Source organism: Lytechinus variegatus, chromosome 1 (assembly GCF_018143015.1).
Source record: "Lytechinus variegatus isolate NC3 chromosome 1, Lvar_3.0, whole genome shotgun sequence".
Lineage (NCBI taxonomy): Eukaryota > Metazoa > Echinodermata > Echinoidea > Temnopleuroida > Toxopneustidae > Lytechinus > Lytechinus variegatus.
This window is the reverse complement of record NC_054740.1, coordinates 32,107,390-32,122,829: the sequence shown is the minus strand read 5'-3', so window position 1 is coordinate 32,122,829 and position 15,440 is coordinate 32,107,390. Positions and strand designations below refer to the sequence as shown.

Here is a 15,440-nt window from a genome sequence, read left to right as displayed (position 1 = left end):
TAGGGTTGTGTGTGTGAGAGAGAGAGAGAGAAAGTGAGAAGTGAGAGAGAGTGGAGAGGAGAGTGACGGTACATAGACAATAAGAAGCCTAGAAACAATAAACATAAAATGTGATTTTTTAATCATATGAATATATTTTTATTGAACTATCAAAAGATCGAAAGCACACATTGATCATATACATGTACATCCTGTACTTGAAGACATACTTTATCTTTATATCTTTTAAACATAGGCAACAAAAATGTATATATATTCAACACTCTTTATGAGCTTGGTTGAGTTTAAGCTCATTATAAAAAAAATCATGATACAACTCACCATTTATATAAAATTATGAAAAGGAAAACGAGAAGGATTTACAAGTGAGGGTTATGAAGAAAACCGGTAAGAAAAATAAAGAGAAACATAGAAAGAGGAAGAGAGGGAGAAAGAGAACGAGAAAATAAGATATAATATATATGCAGTAGAGGGAGAGAGAGAGGGATTGAGAGAAAAAAATCTTTATGATTTAAGAAGAAGGCACATGACAGTGCAGACATTGCAATTATCCTGATCAATTAATTCAATGCAAGTGATATACAATATTTCAGTGTACCATACTTAAATAAGTTAACCATGTATGAAGATGTCATAATGTTACACCTGAATGTTGCACAGTAATTCCGTCTGAAAGTATTTGATTAAGGCCCCATTAAACCACTCCTCACTTCATATTAGATCTAGATAAAGTACAACCCAACAAGTATCAAGATTACAGGTAAATGATATTATGATGGATATTTTATTTGTGAACTTGCGAGAGCAATATATAGAGGAGAAGAGAAAAACACACACTTCTCATATTTTGGTGGCTCAAATAGGAATAGATTCCACTTGAATCCGCTCGTACCAACCTCATGAGAGAAATGAGACTTACGTGGAGGTTAAACGATGAATTTAAAGTTTGAGGAAGATTAATCCACATCGAATGGAAATATTTGTTTATTTAAACAAAATAACAGAAGAGAAAAAAGTGAAAATTGAAAACCAATAAATAAACAAAAATCTGTTGTGTACCAGTCCATATTCTCCTTACATTGCTTCAATATCACACTTTCATAATTTGACAAATAATTTCATACATTCGTAGACTCGTCAATGTTTTAAAATGCATTGACCAAAGGTAGAAAATGGAACATATAAAAGACTAAATTCGTATCAATATAAAATAGGTTAATTTTTAAATATACGTATATATTGAAGTTGCTGAAAATACACCCCTTAAAAAACAATGTTCATCAAATCATGATTGAGAAGTGACAGAAATACAAAGAATGCCCAAGGATGTAAGAATTACTTTCGATTTCATGAAACACTTCTTCACCCCGTATTTGCTAGGTTCTGCATGAAATATCACCATAATATAAACCATGGTTTGGATTCAAGTTATAAATAATATTAATAAGATGACATCAGAACATGTTTCATAAAGACGTAAGTTTGTGGTGATTTTGTCATTACCTACCATGGTAACATTGTCTTTCATTGGCCGAGTCCTGTTTCTATGGAATCTATCATAACGGCAAAATTAACATAATCGTAGGTTCTTAAAACAACGGCTTCCTGATTGTTTTACTGCCATTTTTCGTATCCACAGAATGTAATAAATTAATGTTCAATAAGTCGGAAACAATTTATCAAAACAGATTTGGCTACTTTAGTTCAAACGAGACAATAGTCTGTTAGAATAAAACCCATCTAAGTTCATATATCTACCAACCTGAGGAAGGTTATAACATAACTTAAAAGAAAGGGATGATAAATAATTTCAGCCATTAAAATGAACTATGAGAGGTAGAGAAATGTACTATTTGAAGGTGTTCTCAGTTCTACAAATAACTGGAAATTTCACATTAATCGAATCGCGTTAAAATTATCATCAGATTATATCATCACCATGTAATGGATCAAAATTGTATTTCACTGCATGCAGAGAAAGATTAAATAAATAGCGCTTAGTGAAAGAGTGAGAAAGGGGGATGGAGGGAAATGAAGATAATTTATGGCAAGTAAAAGGGAGAGAGAGGGGGGGGGGTACAAAAAGTGGAGAGATTGAGGTAGGGAAAGTGGTTTAGGTGGAAGAGACTCCAGTGTCGGTGATGATATACATTTAAATTCAATACGATATATAATTATCACAAGTATTACTTCCACGGAATGGAATATCGGTACCTTCGGAAGCAGTTGTGAAAGATACGTGTCAAAAAAGTGTACACATAAATGCTTACTATTTGATCGTAATAGATAAGCAGTGGATTAATATACATCATAATGAGAAAGAGCTTTATCAAATATGATTTACAAATTTGCCTTTGTGATTTTTTAAAAAACTTGGATGAACAGAAAACGCCGTTTCTTAAAGCACAACCTGCATCAAAGTAATGCTGATTGAATGGTTTCATTCGTCCACGTTCCCGTTGCATATAGATTACTACTATGGTAATTTTGTCATCTAATGATAACTACAATGGTTACGATGCTCAACATCCAATAAAATTCAAGAATTCCATGGAAGATATCATTGGACGACAAAGTTGCTATTAAAGTAACTTTTTGCAACGGGGCTTAGAGCCAGAAGGGCCGATCGCCCATTATTCCCCTACTCTGTGGTGTCTCTAGATTGTGATATTTTTTGTCTTTAATCAATAAAGCCGAGTTATCACTATACCCATTAAACTTCGAATATTTCTTAAAAATTATATTTCAAATAATGTTAAATCGGAATCTAATTCGATCGATCATATGAAAGAAACGATCAATCGGGATGTTCGATGTATTGTGCATTTACAAAGGAATAATTGTATTTAATAAATCAGCACAATGATGATGACAGAAATATAGAATTGTCAATTTTTGTCCCGAAGAATTGCAACATCCAGTATTGCATTAGGCCCAAGTAGGCGCAAGGCATTTTCCAGTCTCTTGAAACATGGATTCGAAGGTGAAAACGAATAGATAACCAATGATTTTGGGTTAAACACTCTTTCAAACGATTCATAAGATTTTGTTTAAATTGAAAAATATTTAGTTGCAAACATTTTTATCAAATCAGTATAATTGAATTATTGAATACAGAATAAAAAAGGACAGGGTGAGAATCTTTCTCTCTATTTCTGTTTTTGGTGGGGGTGGGGCTACGTAGGAATAAGCCAGTTCGTAGTTCAACTCTGCGCATGATCAGAGGAAGGTCATTGGTTCTAAAGTGACATGATGGTTTAAAATATAATGAGATAAGCACCAACTTTGATGTCTTGATTATTATTCTTTTGAATTGTGTTTTTCATTTACATCCACAAAAATCAACAACAATGCGTCGACGAACGACTGGTATTTCACAGTTTGTCAATTACATTGTACAGCACAATATAATACGCATTTAAATTAGAAATGCAATAAATACCTTCATAGAATGTTCATTGGTGTGCTATAATTCTAGTCATCTAATTCAATTTCTTTATCCTGCTATATAATGCATGACTACATAGTATCTTGCTTTGAAGTGTGCAAATTGCCGGTTTTGAACCACGAGCCGATACAAATTAATCGCGTTTACACGCTATGAAAAAGCCGATGCAAAAGCCGATTAAGTGTAAACACGGTAAATGATGAAAGAAATGAAAGGTCATTTGACCAAAATTGTCCATGAAGTAACTACGAACTGGTCTATTAGGCAATGTTAGGCGGAATTGTAGCGTAAGTTTACAGTTTAACTGTTATATACTGTAGAAATTGTTCAAAACAAACTATTCTTTTCATGTTAATAACATATATTAGTAGCCACATCGATGTTTTGATTTTTACACTCCGTCTAGAATGCAATTGTCATTTAAACATAGCAGGCATTGTCCTACGAGGCATAAATACAAATAGCACTGAAAGGTGTCACGTCGGTCCGATGCAATAAACGATTTTATTACATTCCACGCGTCAAATTCTCTTTGCTCGCACAAACGCTGGGTTGTGTAACAAGTCCAAATTGGCTGCTTTGGACCTCGTATTGCACATATATCTTCAAAATACATTGAAATTCACCTGGAAACGATGAGTGAAAATGTCAGGTGATCTTACACAGATGATGTGAAGACTATCAGATTACATTTGTTTTGTTGCTGCCGACGAGGGACATTAATTTTGAGGAGGGAATGAAACATTAAGTACATCAACGATCAATGTATCTTTAAAACAAATGCACGGCCATGTTGATTTCGTCGCGACAAAATGACCCCAATCCGGGGCTTCCTCATCATTCCTATTCTGATACACACAACGACTCAATTTGGTTTCCAAGATTAAATCTACGTGATTTGAAATCAATGTTTTGATCCAACCTGAGCAGTACGCGACTGCAGTGTTCAATAATTTCTTCATCGGCTACTTCCTTATATTCAATCTAATGACCAGTTGACACGGAACAATGGATGACTAGTATACCTTGAGGAAGGTTTGTTGTGCGTTCCTGCATGCTTCCTCTGCTTCTTGATCATCAGGTAGATAGCCCGCTGCCACCCTGTCAGAGTAGTCGTAATAAAGACAAAAATAATGCTGATGAAGATGACAAAGGAGCTGATAAAAGCATAGCAACAATAAGGCAGAAATGACAGAAGAAACTCTCAAACCCATTGTTCAACCATATTCTTGATTTTGGTGTACAAAACATTAGTAACCTTCATTCATGAAAAACCCCACAAGATGTAAAAAATGTACAACCCTTTTCAGATTTCAAATATTTCAGAACATCGGCTATGAAATTGGAATGGTTTCTGCATAGCGTATAATTTCATCGTGTACAAAACAATAATTTAATTAGAAACAATGAATAGCTTAAATTCCAATTATTTCAACAGTCCGCTTAACTATCCATGATGACAGATAAAGTGACTCCAGCCTAATTCTGCAGATCTCAGACCTGCTTGCAAGAACTTCCCAAATAAGATGATGTCTCATATATGAACATATAAATAAACTATTTATGTGATAAAATTATTCTTGTAGTTCTTTTGTAAACGATCGACATACCTGAACTCCTGGAGCGTTTCCATCCTGCTTAGCGCATCGAGCAGTCCAACTAGACCTCTAGCGCACAAACGAACCTTGAACAGTTCAAGAACCTGAAGCTTGGGAAGGGCGGTTATGGCTCTTGTGAAAGACTGTGTAGTGCTCAATCGGACCGAAAGTAAGTCTTCAGCTACATGGAAAAGGAAAAACCAAGATATATCAACATTTCTTGACTGTGAGCAATTGAAATTGAAGAAAGTAATGACTGATGACCCTTGGAGTTGCGAGCAAAGAATTAAAATTGCACCTGTTGAGCTTATCTTCTACTTCCTACTTGTTTAGGACGAACATTTGATATTATTAGATTTGTAATATGTATACACCTGTAGCAACATTTTCAAGTGTGCAAATACTTCATCATAAATGTCATAGTCATTACTTATTGTTTCCACTGTTGACCCATAGGGAAAAAAAATCATTAATGATTATCAAGGATCTTGATGCTTTGTTCTACGAGGAAATGGATTAACAAAACTTAGAGGTTTCATAGACAATTAATATACGACAATATTATTTTGTTTCTCTGTCAATATCGATCTATATGAACTAAAGTCAAACGAATAAGGAAGAGAAGAAGAAGTAGTAGAAGTAGTACTATAGAAGAAAGGGAAGAAGAAGAAAAAAAAGAATGGAATACCAATATAATGCACTTACGAAGTTCATCATCCTCTCTGCACGTCAATGACAGCGACATGATTTTTGGTAGCTTGTTCAATGATGACGTCACACTTTTCACGAGTGCATCTGCGTTATGATGTTTGTAGAGTCCAATGTGGGTAAGGGATGGAACGAACTTGATCTTTGCAACCATTCTACTGATACCACCCTCACTGACTTTACTTACATCCAGACGGAGTCGTTGTAGTTTCGTGCACCCCTGCAGAGCGTCCCCAACTTCAGCTGCGGCTGTATCGTCTAGAGGGTTGTCGTTTAGGTCAATCACCTCGATGTTTGGCAAGCCAGCCAGCTTCCCTCCAAACTCTGCCAAGGTCTGAGGCTCCATGTGCTCAGAGTTCAGGTAGATCCGACGCAAACTAGGCAAACTAGGAATCAAGGAGACAAAACTCTTCTTTATTTCGTTCCCGCTCACGTCGAAATGTTGGAGGTTTGGCTTGTCAACAAGTGCCCTACCGAGTAAAGACATCAGTACTGAGGAGAGATTGTTCCGACTGAGATCGAGTTTGACGAGTCTCCTCCACTCTGGTGATGAGAGTGCGTCAAAGAGAGCCCGCCATTTCTGACTCCGCCTTGCTATCCCTGTTATCACTAGGGTTTCTACTGGGCAGTACCTGAGACCATTGAGGATCCCGTCGAGATAGATCTCGTTTACCTGCCATTTCTTCATTTCTTCTTTGACAGGTAGAAAAGCTACAAATTGATTGTCTGAAAGATGGTCTATATCCTCGAAATCAGCAGGGCTTTTCGTTGTCAATCTATTTCGGATTGATGACCAAGTGTTCGTCTCCATCATGGCAAGGTTGTTGACATTCTGGAAGAAGTCTTTCTTTACTTTGGGCAAGAAATCTCTAATCTGTCTGAATTGATCGTCAAACATTTCGTTGACATGAATTATTTCCAGACTACGGACAGCTAGAATTCCATCCCTGGCATTGCTGCTGTCATCCACATGCTCCTTTTCATCTGATTTATTAGAGCCTTGATCTACGTCAGAACTCTTATTATGGCATCTGCTGGAATCATCATTGGTACTGACCAAATAATCACATTCGCTTCTCCTTCCGTTCTTTGTTGGGGAAGCGACTACTTGGGATGGGACAGAGTGTTGCAGCATATACCCAAGGGTCCTTGCTGTCCTTTGGGGAGGTGAAAATAGTCGAATCATGTGGAATATTGGTTGCAAATGCTTGTTGAATTGTCCTCGGCATTGACTCTCGTAGTTCAAGTTTAGACACAGTTCAATCTTTTCTTGAACTCTTCTGCATTCATTGATTGGCAGTTGTCCACTCCAAAATCTCTGTATAGATTCTCTGTCCTCTTCGACAATATGATCTACAACGTGAACGATGATTTCCTCTGCTACCTCAAGTGATTGACCACATGCAAACATGAGAACATTTGTCAGATCTAGAATTCTCTGAACGGAGTCCACAAGATGAAGATAATGTCTAAACAATTCACTCTCTCCCAGTGCAAACAGTCGTGCCAAGTACCTACCGGCAAACATCTCTTGAACTGTCTTCAAGACAAATGAGATGTTACGAATACAGGACTGCTCCTCCCAAGGATCAGCCGATACATCATCGTCTCTCGTAATGAGGCCAGCAGTACATCCCTGATCAATAACTTCGCTCGGAGACTTGGTGCACTTATCAAAGTCTTCTTCGCTAAACAACAACTCACCATCCTTATCTCTGAAGAATCCTAAAAGGGCTACTTTTCCGAGCTGATCAAAGAGGAACTCCTGTGTCATTATCGGGATTGGTTTCTCCTCTATTTTGTCTGGGGAAGACGCTGGACTTACAACAGCCTTTGGTTTAGCAAGCTGATGTTCGAAGAAACATCGTACAAGAGTCTGAAATAAGGCCGTATAGGTGGATAACTTTCCAAACTCAATCCCATCGGTCCATCTGGCTACTTGGCAAAAGGCACATAGGAGTAAGGGTACGGAGGACACTTCAGCCAGGAGATTGTTTCCATCTAGATATGCATAGAGGTTAGTGCCAATTTGTTGCCTCGCACCAGTGAATGTTTTACTAATGTACTCCTGAACATGTTCCTGTGTGAAACCTGTGACTTCTAGATGCTTGAACTCTCCATATTCTAGAAAATCCTCCAATCTTCCAGGACGAGTGGTGATTATGACATGTATATCAATAAACTCATCGTTCCGGAGCATGGAGACAATGTTTCCAGCTCCTTCTCCAGTGAGACCTTTCCCAGGAAACTCGTCATATCCATCCAGGAGAACACACACATCTTTTGAGTTCTCTCTGCATATCTGTTCCACCGTTCCAGCGCTGATACTGGCATCTCGAGGCAAACAATGCTGAAGAATGGCTTCACCAAGGTTACTCTGGAATGTCAGCTTACGCATTGGCAAAAAGAACACAAGCTTGAATTTGGCAAGGAGGGCACCAGCGACCTCTTTGCACCAGTCTGAGAGTAACTTGATGAGGAGAGTTGTCTTTCCACTTCCGGCTTTGCCACGTACAATAAACCGCTTGCTTGGCAAATCCGATGACTCTTCGGCAATGTTCTCGGTGAGAATGTCATTGTAAGAATCCAGTGGACATCGGACAGGGATATCCGGACCAACGATGTGAAGAATGAGTTGTACACAGATGAAGATGGAATCAACTTGAATGTAACGCTTCTTAGCCCATGGAATGAGAGGTATCCTTAAAAGCTTCGTCTTGGCATAGGATATCAACTTGTCTCTGATTGGAATGATCTCAGGTCCATATAGGCCTCTTGGAGCTGTGAAAAAAATAACAAAGCAAATCACGAATATCTCTCATCACTTTATGAACAAAAATATAATTATAGAAATCAAGTAAATAACCACGAAACGTATTTGATCCATCTCTATCCTATGTGTTTTGAAAAACACTATTGACGGGCAACGCCTTATGATGATTCGCACAGGATAGTGTAACTGCATGGACTCTCATTTATTTAAACTTGGCTTGTTATCTTCGCTCCTGAATTTGTGAGGGTGTGATAAGTTGCCAAAGTAAGATTCAAGTTATATTTGCGAGTCGTACGTGATTTCAGCAAATCAGTTTCACGGTGACTCGCGGATAGATAAGTCCTTTTTACAGTAAATATCGATTCTGTACATAAAAAAATACTTTTTCATTGACCATTCAAATTTTTTGTACCAGCCATATTCACTGTAAATAAAATATGTTATAATTCATTTCGTGCAATGGCTAAGGCAACATGCCTTACCAGAAGAGTGGTAAACCAACAAGTGTTCTACGAATTGCTGATGATAGCTAAACACGAATGATACTTACACTGCTTTAAGACTTCTTTGGCAAGATGTCCAATCTCGCATCTCTGCAGTGCTTCGGTGAGTTTGTCTCTTTGCTGTATCTCAAGGCAATTCTTTCTCCAGTCACACAACATCTTGTATGTTCCGATGCTGGCAGCACCCGAAAACCAGTTCTCCCTTTCATATTTGGAAAGAGCCGCTTCCCGAATGTCCAACCAGAGTCCAAGCTTTCTCCAGGTATTGACGTCGATCTTCTCGGCAAGGTTCATCAATTCGAGCTCGGTGACGCCACTGCCTCTGTCTGACGCCATCCCGAGGACGTCCCGGAGAGTCTGAGGGTCAAAATAAAGCTGACATCAGGTTGGCATCTATTGGGGAATTCTGAAACGAAAATATTTAAGTGGTTGATTAGTTATTATTGACTTTGTAAAATTTACATTATCAGTGGAATAACATGAATCTAGGTACACATTGAATTACCCATTATACCACTATCTATACCCCAAAACGCAGAATAGGGGAAAATCTATATGAATATCGCAGGTTGCGATTATAAGACATGTAGTACTAAGTAAAATCACTCGGTATTTCGGTACGCTATCTTCCATATCAGGGACAATACATGCTTTTGACGGTTGACCACATGAGAAATTTGTGATTGAATTGAATTGATTTTCATACTTCACAAGATAACAAAATAATAACATAATGCAAGAAATACATTTGGTTACGACCATAACACGCTAGTCGGAACGTCGATAAGAGCTATCAAACAACCAAGAAAGATAAACAAACATCCCTTTTCAGGACTATTTTGAAGTCGGGTTTAACTTAAACTTAGGTTTAAAGTTATGGTTAAGAATGGATTGTTACATTGTTAATTGTTACATAAGTCACTAACAGTAAATATATAATATTTAAGCACATTTGATTCTTAAATCATGTATAATTGTGTAGGAAGTATAAATAAATGATTGTCTTCACCATCGTTAATCAGGAAAGAGCACAGTAACCATAAGAAACATACAACTTCATAAAAATTTTGACACCTTTGGCTTCCCATAATTTTAGCACATAGTTAGACCGTGGTCTAAGTTAAACCTGACTTCAGAATACGGGCCGCGCGTTTCCGTTTTACACCCTGGCGAAGGCATTTTCCGGAAAAGTAGCCAAAAAGCGACTAGTGAAGAGTCTACACACGTCGCTAGATGCATGCAGCGTGCGACACAGGCGAGTCCACCACCGCATGCAATTTGCGCAGTAACTGAGTTCCTCGGCACTTCATGTACAGAGAGAGCGGCAGTCAGGAGTGAAGTCCGAACATGCTTTTGCAGTCGCGTTGTTTATGATAGTTTTTTTTTCTAAAAATAAATTATTAACTAAATGAATAGAATGACAGACAAAATCAAAATAAACAGATACTTATATTAATGGAAAGACAAATTGAAGTTTGATGGATTGATACACTTAGAAGCTGCCGAAAGATAGATATAGAAGACTGATAAATAGAGACAAGAAAGACAGGTAAGACAGATAGATAGATAGAAATAGAGAGAGAGACAGAGAGAGGTGGATAGATAGATAGATAGAAAGAGAGAGAAAGAGGGAGAGATGGATGGATAGATAGATAAATAGAGAGAGGGGGAGAGACAGAGAGGTCGATATATAGAGGGAGAGGGGGAGAGAGAGAAAGAGAGAGATGTTATAGATAGAAATATGGACGGACAAAGAGAAAGAGAGAAAAAAGACAGACAGATGCTAGAGAAGGAGAGAGATAGAGAATTTGAGAGACAGATAGATAGATGTTAGATAGATAGAAAGATAAAGAATGAGAGAGACAGAGAAGATAGACAAATTAACAGATAGATAGATACATAGATAGATAGATAGATAGATAGAGAGAGAGAAATAGAGAAAGACAGACAGATAGATAGATAGATAGAGGATTTGAGAGATAGATAGATGAGAGATAGATAGATGTTAGATAGATAAAGAGGGAGAGAGACAAAGAATATTAACAAATTAACAGATAGATAGATACTCTAGTTAAAAAAATAGATAGATAAATAGATAGATAGACAGAATGAGAGAAAGACAGACAGATGGATAGATAGATAGATAGAGAGAGAGAGAGATAGATATTAAATAGATAAAGAATGAGAGAGACAGAGAAGATTATTAACAAATTAACAGATAGATGGTTAAAAAAATAGATAGATAGAGAGAAATAGAGAAAGACAGACAGATGGATAGATAGATGGATAGAGAGATAGATAGAGAATTTGAGAGATAGATGTTAAATAGATTTAAAAGTGAGAGAGACAGAGAAGATTATTAACAAATTAACAGATAGATACTGAAGTTATAAAAATAGATAGATAAATAGATAGATAATAGAGAAAGACAGACAGATGGATAGATAGATAGGGAGAGATAGAGAGAATTTGAGAGATAAATAGATGTTAAATAGATAAAGAATGAGACGGAAGATTATCTACAAATTAACAGATAGATAGATACTGTATACAAAAATAGATAGACTATAGATAGATGGATGGGGGAGAGAACTTGAGAGATGGAGATATGTTATAGATATATGGACGGAAAAAGAGAAATAGAGAAAAAGACAGACAGATGGATAGAGGGAGGGAAAGAGATAGAGAATTTGAGAGATAAATAGATGTTAGATAGATAAAGAATGAGAGAAACAGAGAAGATAGACAAATTAACCGATACTGTAGTTTCATAGATAGATAGATAAATAGAAGAAAGACAGACAGATGGAAAGAGAGAGAGAGCTGGAGAATTTGAAAGATAGATAGATGTCAGATAGATCAAGAATGAGAGAGAAGAGCGACAAAACCGGGGCGACAAATTAACAGATAGATACTGTAGTTACATAAGTAGGTAGAGAGAGAGAAAATAGAGAAAGACAGACAGATGGATGGATAGATAGAGATAGAGAATTTGAGATAGATGTTAGATAAAGAATGAGAGAGGCAGAGAAGATCATTAGATAGATAGATACTGCAGTTGCATAGATAGATAGAGATAGAATTTGAGAGATAGATATATAGACAGATAGAGGGAAAGACAGACATCAACTTCGGTGCTACTTCGGTGCGGACTTTGGATCGCGCGCCCAGCTGATAATGTAAACAAACGTAGACGTAGACTCTTCACTAGTCGCTTTTTGGCTACTTTTCCGGAAAATGCCTTCGCCAGGGTGTAAAACGGAAACGCGCATACGGGCCATGGTGTTAACCGCAAAACGTCCATTATGGTCTCCACAATGTAAACATTTAAAAAAAGTTCAAGCTTACAGTTTTTGGTTACGAATAGACCTACAAGGCTACAACATAAAATTGACGATGTTTATAATCGTTTCCCATTTCAGGATATAATCAGTTAATCAAACCGCGAGTTTAGGATGACTAATTGCTACTGTACCTCCGTTTAGGAACATCAAATGGATTGTGACATTTTAGCATGATAAACTATGAAAGATAAATGTATGACGATTTCTTATCGAAATCTGACAGTAATTGTTGCCAGCCTAGTGCTCCTTGTACAGGAGGGGTCATAATATTATGTACCTGACTCTGGAGTCTGAATATTAATATAAAGATTGAATATAACTCAATTATTGTTGTTAAAAGAGTCCGGTTATGACCGGAAATGAAGGCAACATTATGAATTTAGGATATCATTTCAGCAGGTATTAGGAAATCAGGATGTCGGGTGCTTGGTTTCACACTACATTACTATAAAACAAGTTTTTGAATAAAAAGGGTAATTTCTCATTATTGTCTAAGGTGTAAATTTGCGTATAAAATCAATTATCAATTACAGGGATGCCCGTCGTGGAACGAGGTCTCCGATTTCCTCCAGAAATAATGATTTTGTCAATTCATATGACGGTTTGTAGATCAAGAACAAATGGGGTTATTTTTATTCTTAATGTAAAAAAAGAATGGGAAATACTCGTCAAGTTTATTACAAAACGGGTGGGGTGAGCCCCACTGGTGTAAATATGCAATTAAAATAGCTATTTGTGATGATGATCGTTTCAGCCAAAGTTTTGACGCATTTCGAGATCTAGAAATAGATCAGACAACATAGCATTTCAATAAATGCAAATTTTTCATCCTTAACGTACATGCTATTGCCTTCATAGGGCTGATCTCCAAAAGCAGCGGAGGGAGAAAATCAGGAAGGAAGGATCTAAAGGAAACAAATCTTTGTCAATCCTTAGACACTTGCTCTGATGAATAAACCAACGGGCGTACCTGTCGCTAAAAAGAGATTATCCGTAAGCGAGTCATGAAATACTCCATTTCTAAATATTTTCCATTGAGCAAAAAAATTTTCACTTATTTCAACTATCTTTTTATGCATTTACACTCTAAAAAGAATTTTCGGTCTTGGCCGGGGAGGTAGGGGTGGGTCTAGATCAGCCCCTAGAACCTATCCCGGAACAAATCCATTTTACTATCCGGTAGTCGCCAGGGAAAAATAAAAACACATCCGTTTCGTGGGCCTTGGCTTTATCCGGGAGGTTTTAACAGACAAACTGATTCATGTTATTTTTTACCAAATAAAGTTCAGCGATCTGAATACATGTAGCGTGGAGCCGTGAAATTCACAGATAGCTAAACGATAACAAACATGCTATCAAGGAAACAAAAACCCAAGAAGAGAAGTAATCTTATTGGAAAGAGTAAAATGAGAGAAACAATTTAAAAAAAGTTTCATCAAAATCGGTTATGAAATAAGCAAGTTATGGACGATTAAAGAGTCTTGTTGTACTTACTATGTGGATCCTCAAATTGGCAAACATGCTTCAAAATGGCTGCTTTTGTGGACAACTCTCCATTTGTTTTGTACACATATTTTCAGATTTCCCCCTTTATTTTACATATTTCACATTATCTCCTCCTGACCTTGACATATATGGTGTGGATTATATTTTCCCATGACATATGTTGTGCTCAGGAGGCAAGAGGCAATTTGAAAGATAATAAGGAAAATCTGAAAATTTGTGTACAAAACAAAATGGAGAGTTGTCCACAAAATCAGCCATTTTGAAGCAAAGAAAACAGAACTTTGCATGGGTTGTGACTCGTCGGGGGGGGGGGGGGGGGCAGTCTGTCCCCTGCCTCCCATAGATACGCTAGTGCCACTGTAGTTGTACTTCTCAATACAGCAAATACACCAATCCGATCGATCGTTAATCACAAAACATAATCCTCTCTGTTATATTTTTTTATGAATTGATCAAAATAAACGACTATAATGGCATATGACTCATATTTTCAAGTGTTATTTTTTACAATCTGAAGGGGAGTGTGTGGGTGTGTGAGTGGAGGGGGTTGGTAAAAACTGACCAGGTCAAAATCAAATTAAATAGCAATTACACGGATGGGAAATTTCCTCTATATTTCATTGCCAACATTGAGAAAAAATAAAATCTATTGATGCTACTCCGGGCTCCGTGTGTGAGCTGTTTTGTGTTGTCTGTCATATCGGCCATTATAAAATCAAACGTAATTAATGTAAGGATTTTTTTTTAGAATTACAATTATGGCAGCCGTCATTTTTTGGCTGTTCTATGTGCATCGATTCGAAATTCGTCGGAATAAACATAAGTTATAGTGACTTTGTCCTGAGCGAAAGGGGGCTTTTTCACAAATACATCAAGCACGTATAGGCCTATACATAGTAAACCCGTCGATTCATTCTCTTTCAACCGAGACCTGCACGCCTTCGAACACTTTAACAATAGCTCATTATTGCAGGAACTGAAAACGGGACAGCTATTGTAAGAATTCGCATGCAAATATAGTCTATTGATATGGTTCCGTATTACAATAAAGTACTAACCAACGGAGTGCCTTTGCGAATTGAAGGGCAGTCTAATATCCACAGAAGTTGGGAACGGTAGAAAACTGGCTATCCTTTCTGCTATATGTATTTAGTAAACACATGATTAACATGATTAACAAAATGTTCCATATTATTGCATCGGGCATGATATGAACGTTGACTGACCATATACGGCATACATGTGATTGAAAGTAGATCGAGCGCACGCCCATAAAGGACAGTACTCACAGCGATAGCGTGTAGATATGTGTTTTGAAGCAAAGGTTAATCATAAATTGGAAAATACAAATCAGCTCAAATACAAATCAGCTCAAATTCACGACAATTAAGGTTACGTGCTTAAGTATAATCTAGTGTAGAATCTACACATAAATGATACTTACCTATTCTCAATAATATCTTGAACAAACCCAATTCCGATGACAGATGCAGTGCCAGTATAGACCTTCCACACACAGACACAATAGTGACGTCATAAAAACACTACCTGTTGACACGA

At 37.2% G+C, this 15,440-nt stretch overlaps 1 protein-coding gene across 1 annotated transcript; it reads right to left on the bottom strand.

Annotated features, from left to right (window-relative positions):
• Positions 1 to 3,884: 3,884 nt before the first annotated feature.
• On the bottom strand, positions 3,885 to 15,440 carry LOC121411513 (NLR family CARD domain-containing protein 4-like). The gene is made up of 5 exons (XM_041604281.1): positions 15,325 to 15,440; positions 9,078 to 9,436; positions 5,752 to 8,535; positions 5,059 to 5,227; positions 3,885 to 4,549 (listed from the first exon to the last, which is right to left on the bottom strand). Exons 2-5 carry the CDS (start codon positions 9,364 to 9,366, stop codon positions 4,465 to 4,467), a joined length of 3,327 nt encoding a protein of 1,108 aa, XP_041460215.1. The 5' UTR covers positions 9,367 to 9,436; positions 15,325 to 15,440; the 3' UTR covers positions 3,885 to 4,464.

Excerpts from the sequence above, each read along its gene's own strand:
- LOC121411513 (XM_041604281.1), bottom strand. The coding sequence starts at position 9,366 with ATGGCGTCAGACAGAGGCAGTGGCGTCACCGAGCTCGAATTGATGAAC. Across the intron at positions 5,228-5,751 it reads CAGAGAGGATGATGAACTTC|CTGAAGACTTACTTTCGGTC; the intron begins GTAAGTGCATTA and ends TTTTCCATGTAG. Across the intron at positions 4,550-5,058 it reads GAAACGCTCCAGGAGTTCAG|GGTGGCAGCGGGCTATCTAC; the intron begins GTATGTCGATCG and ends CTACTCTGACAG.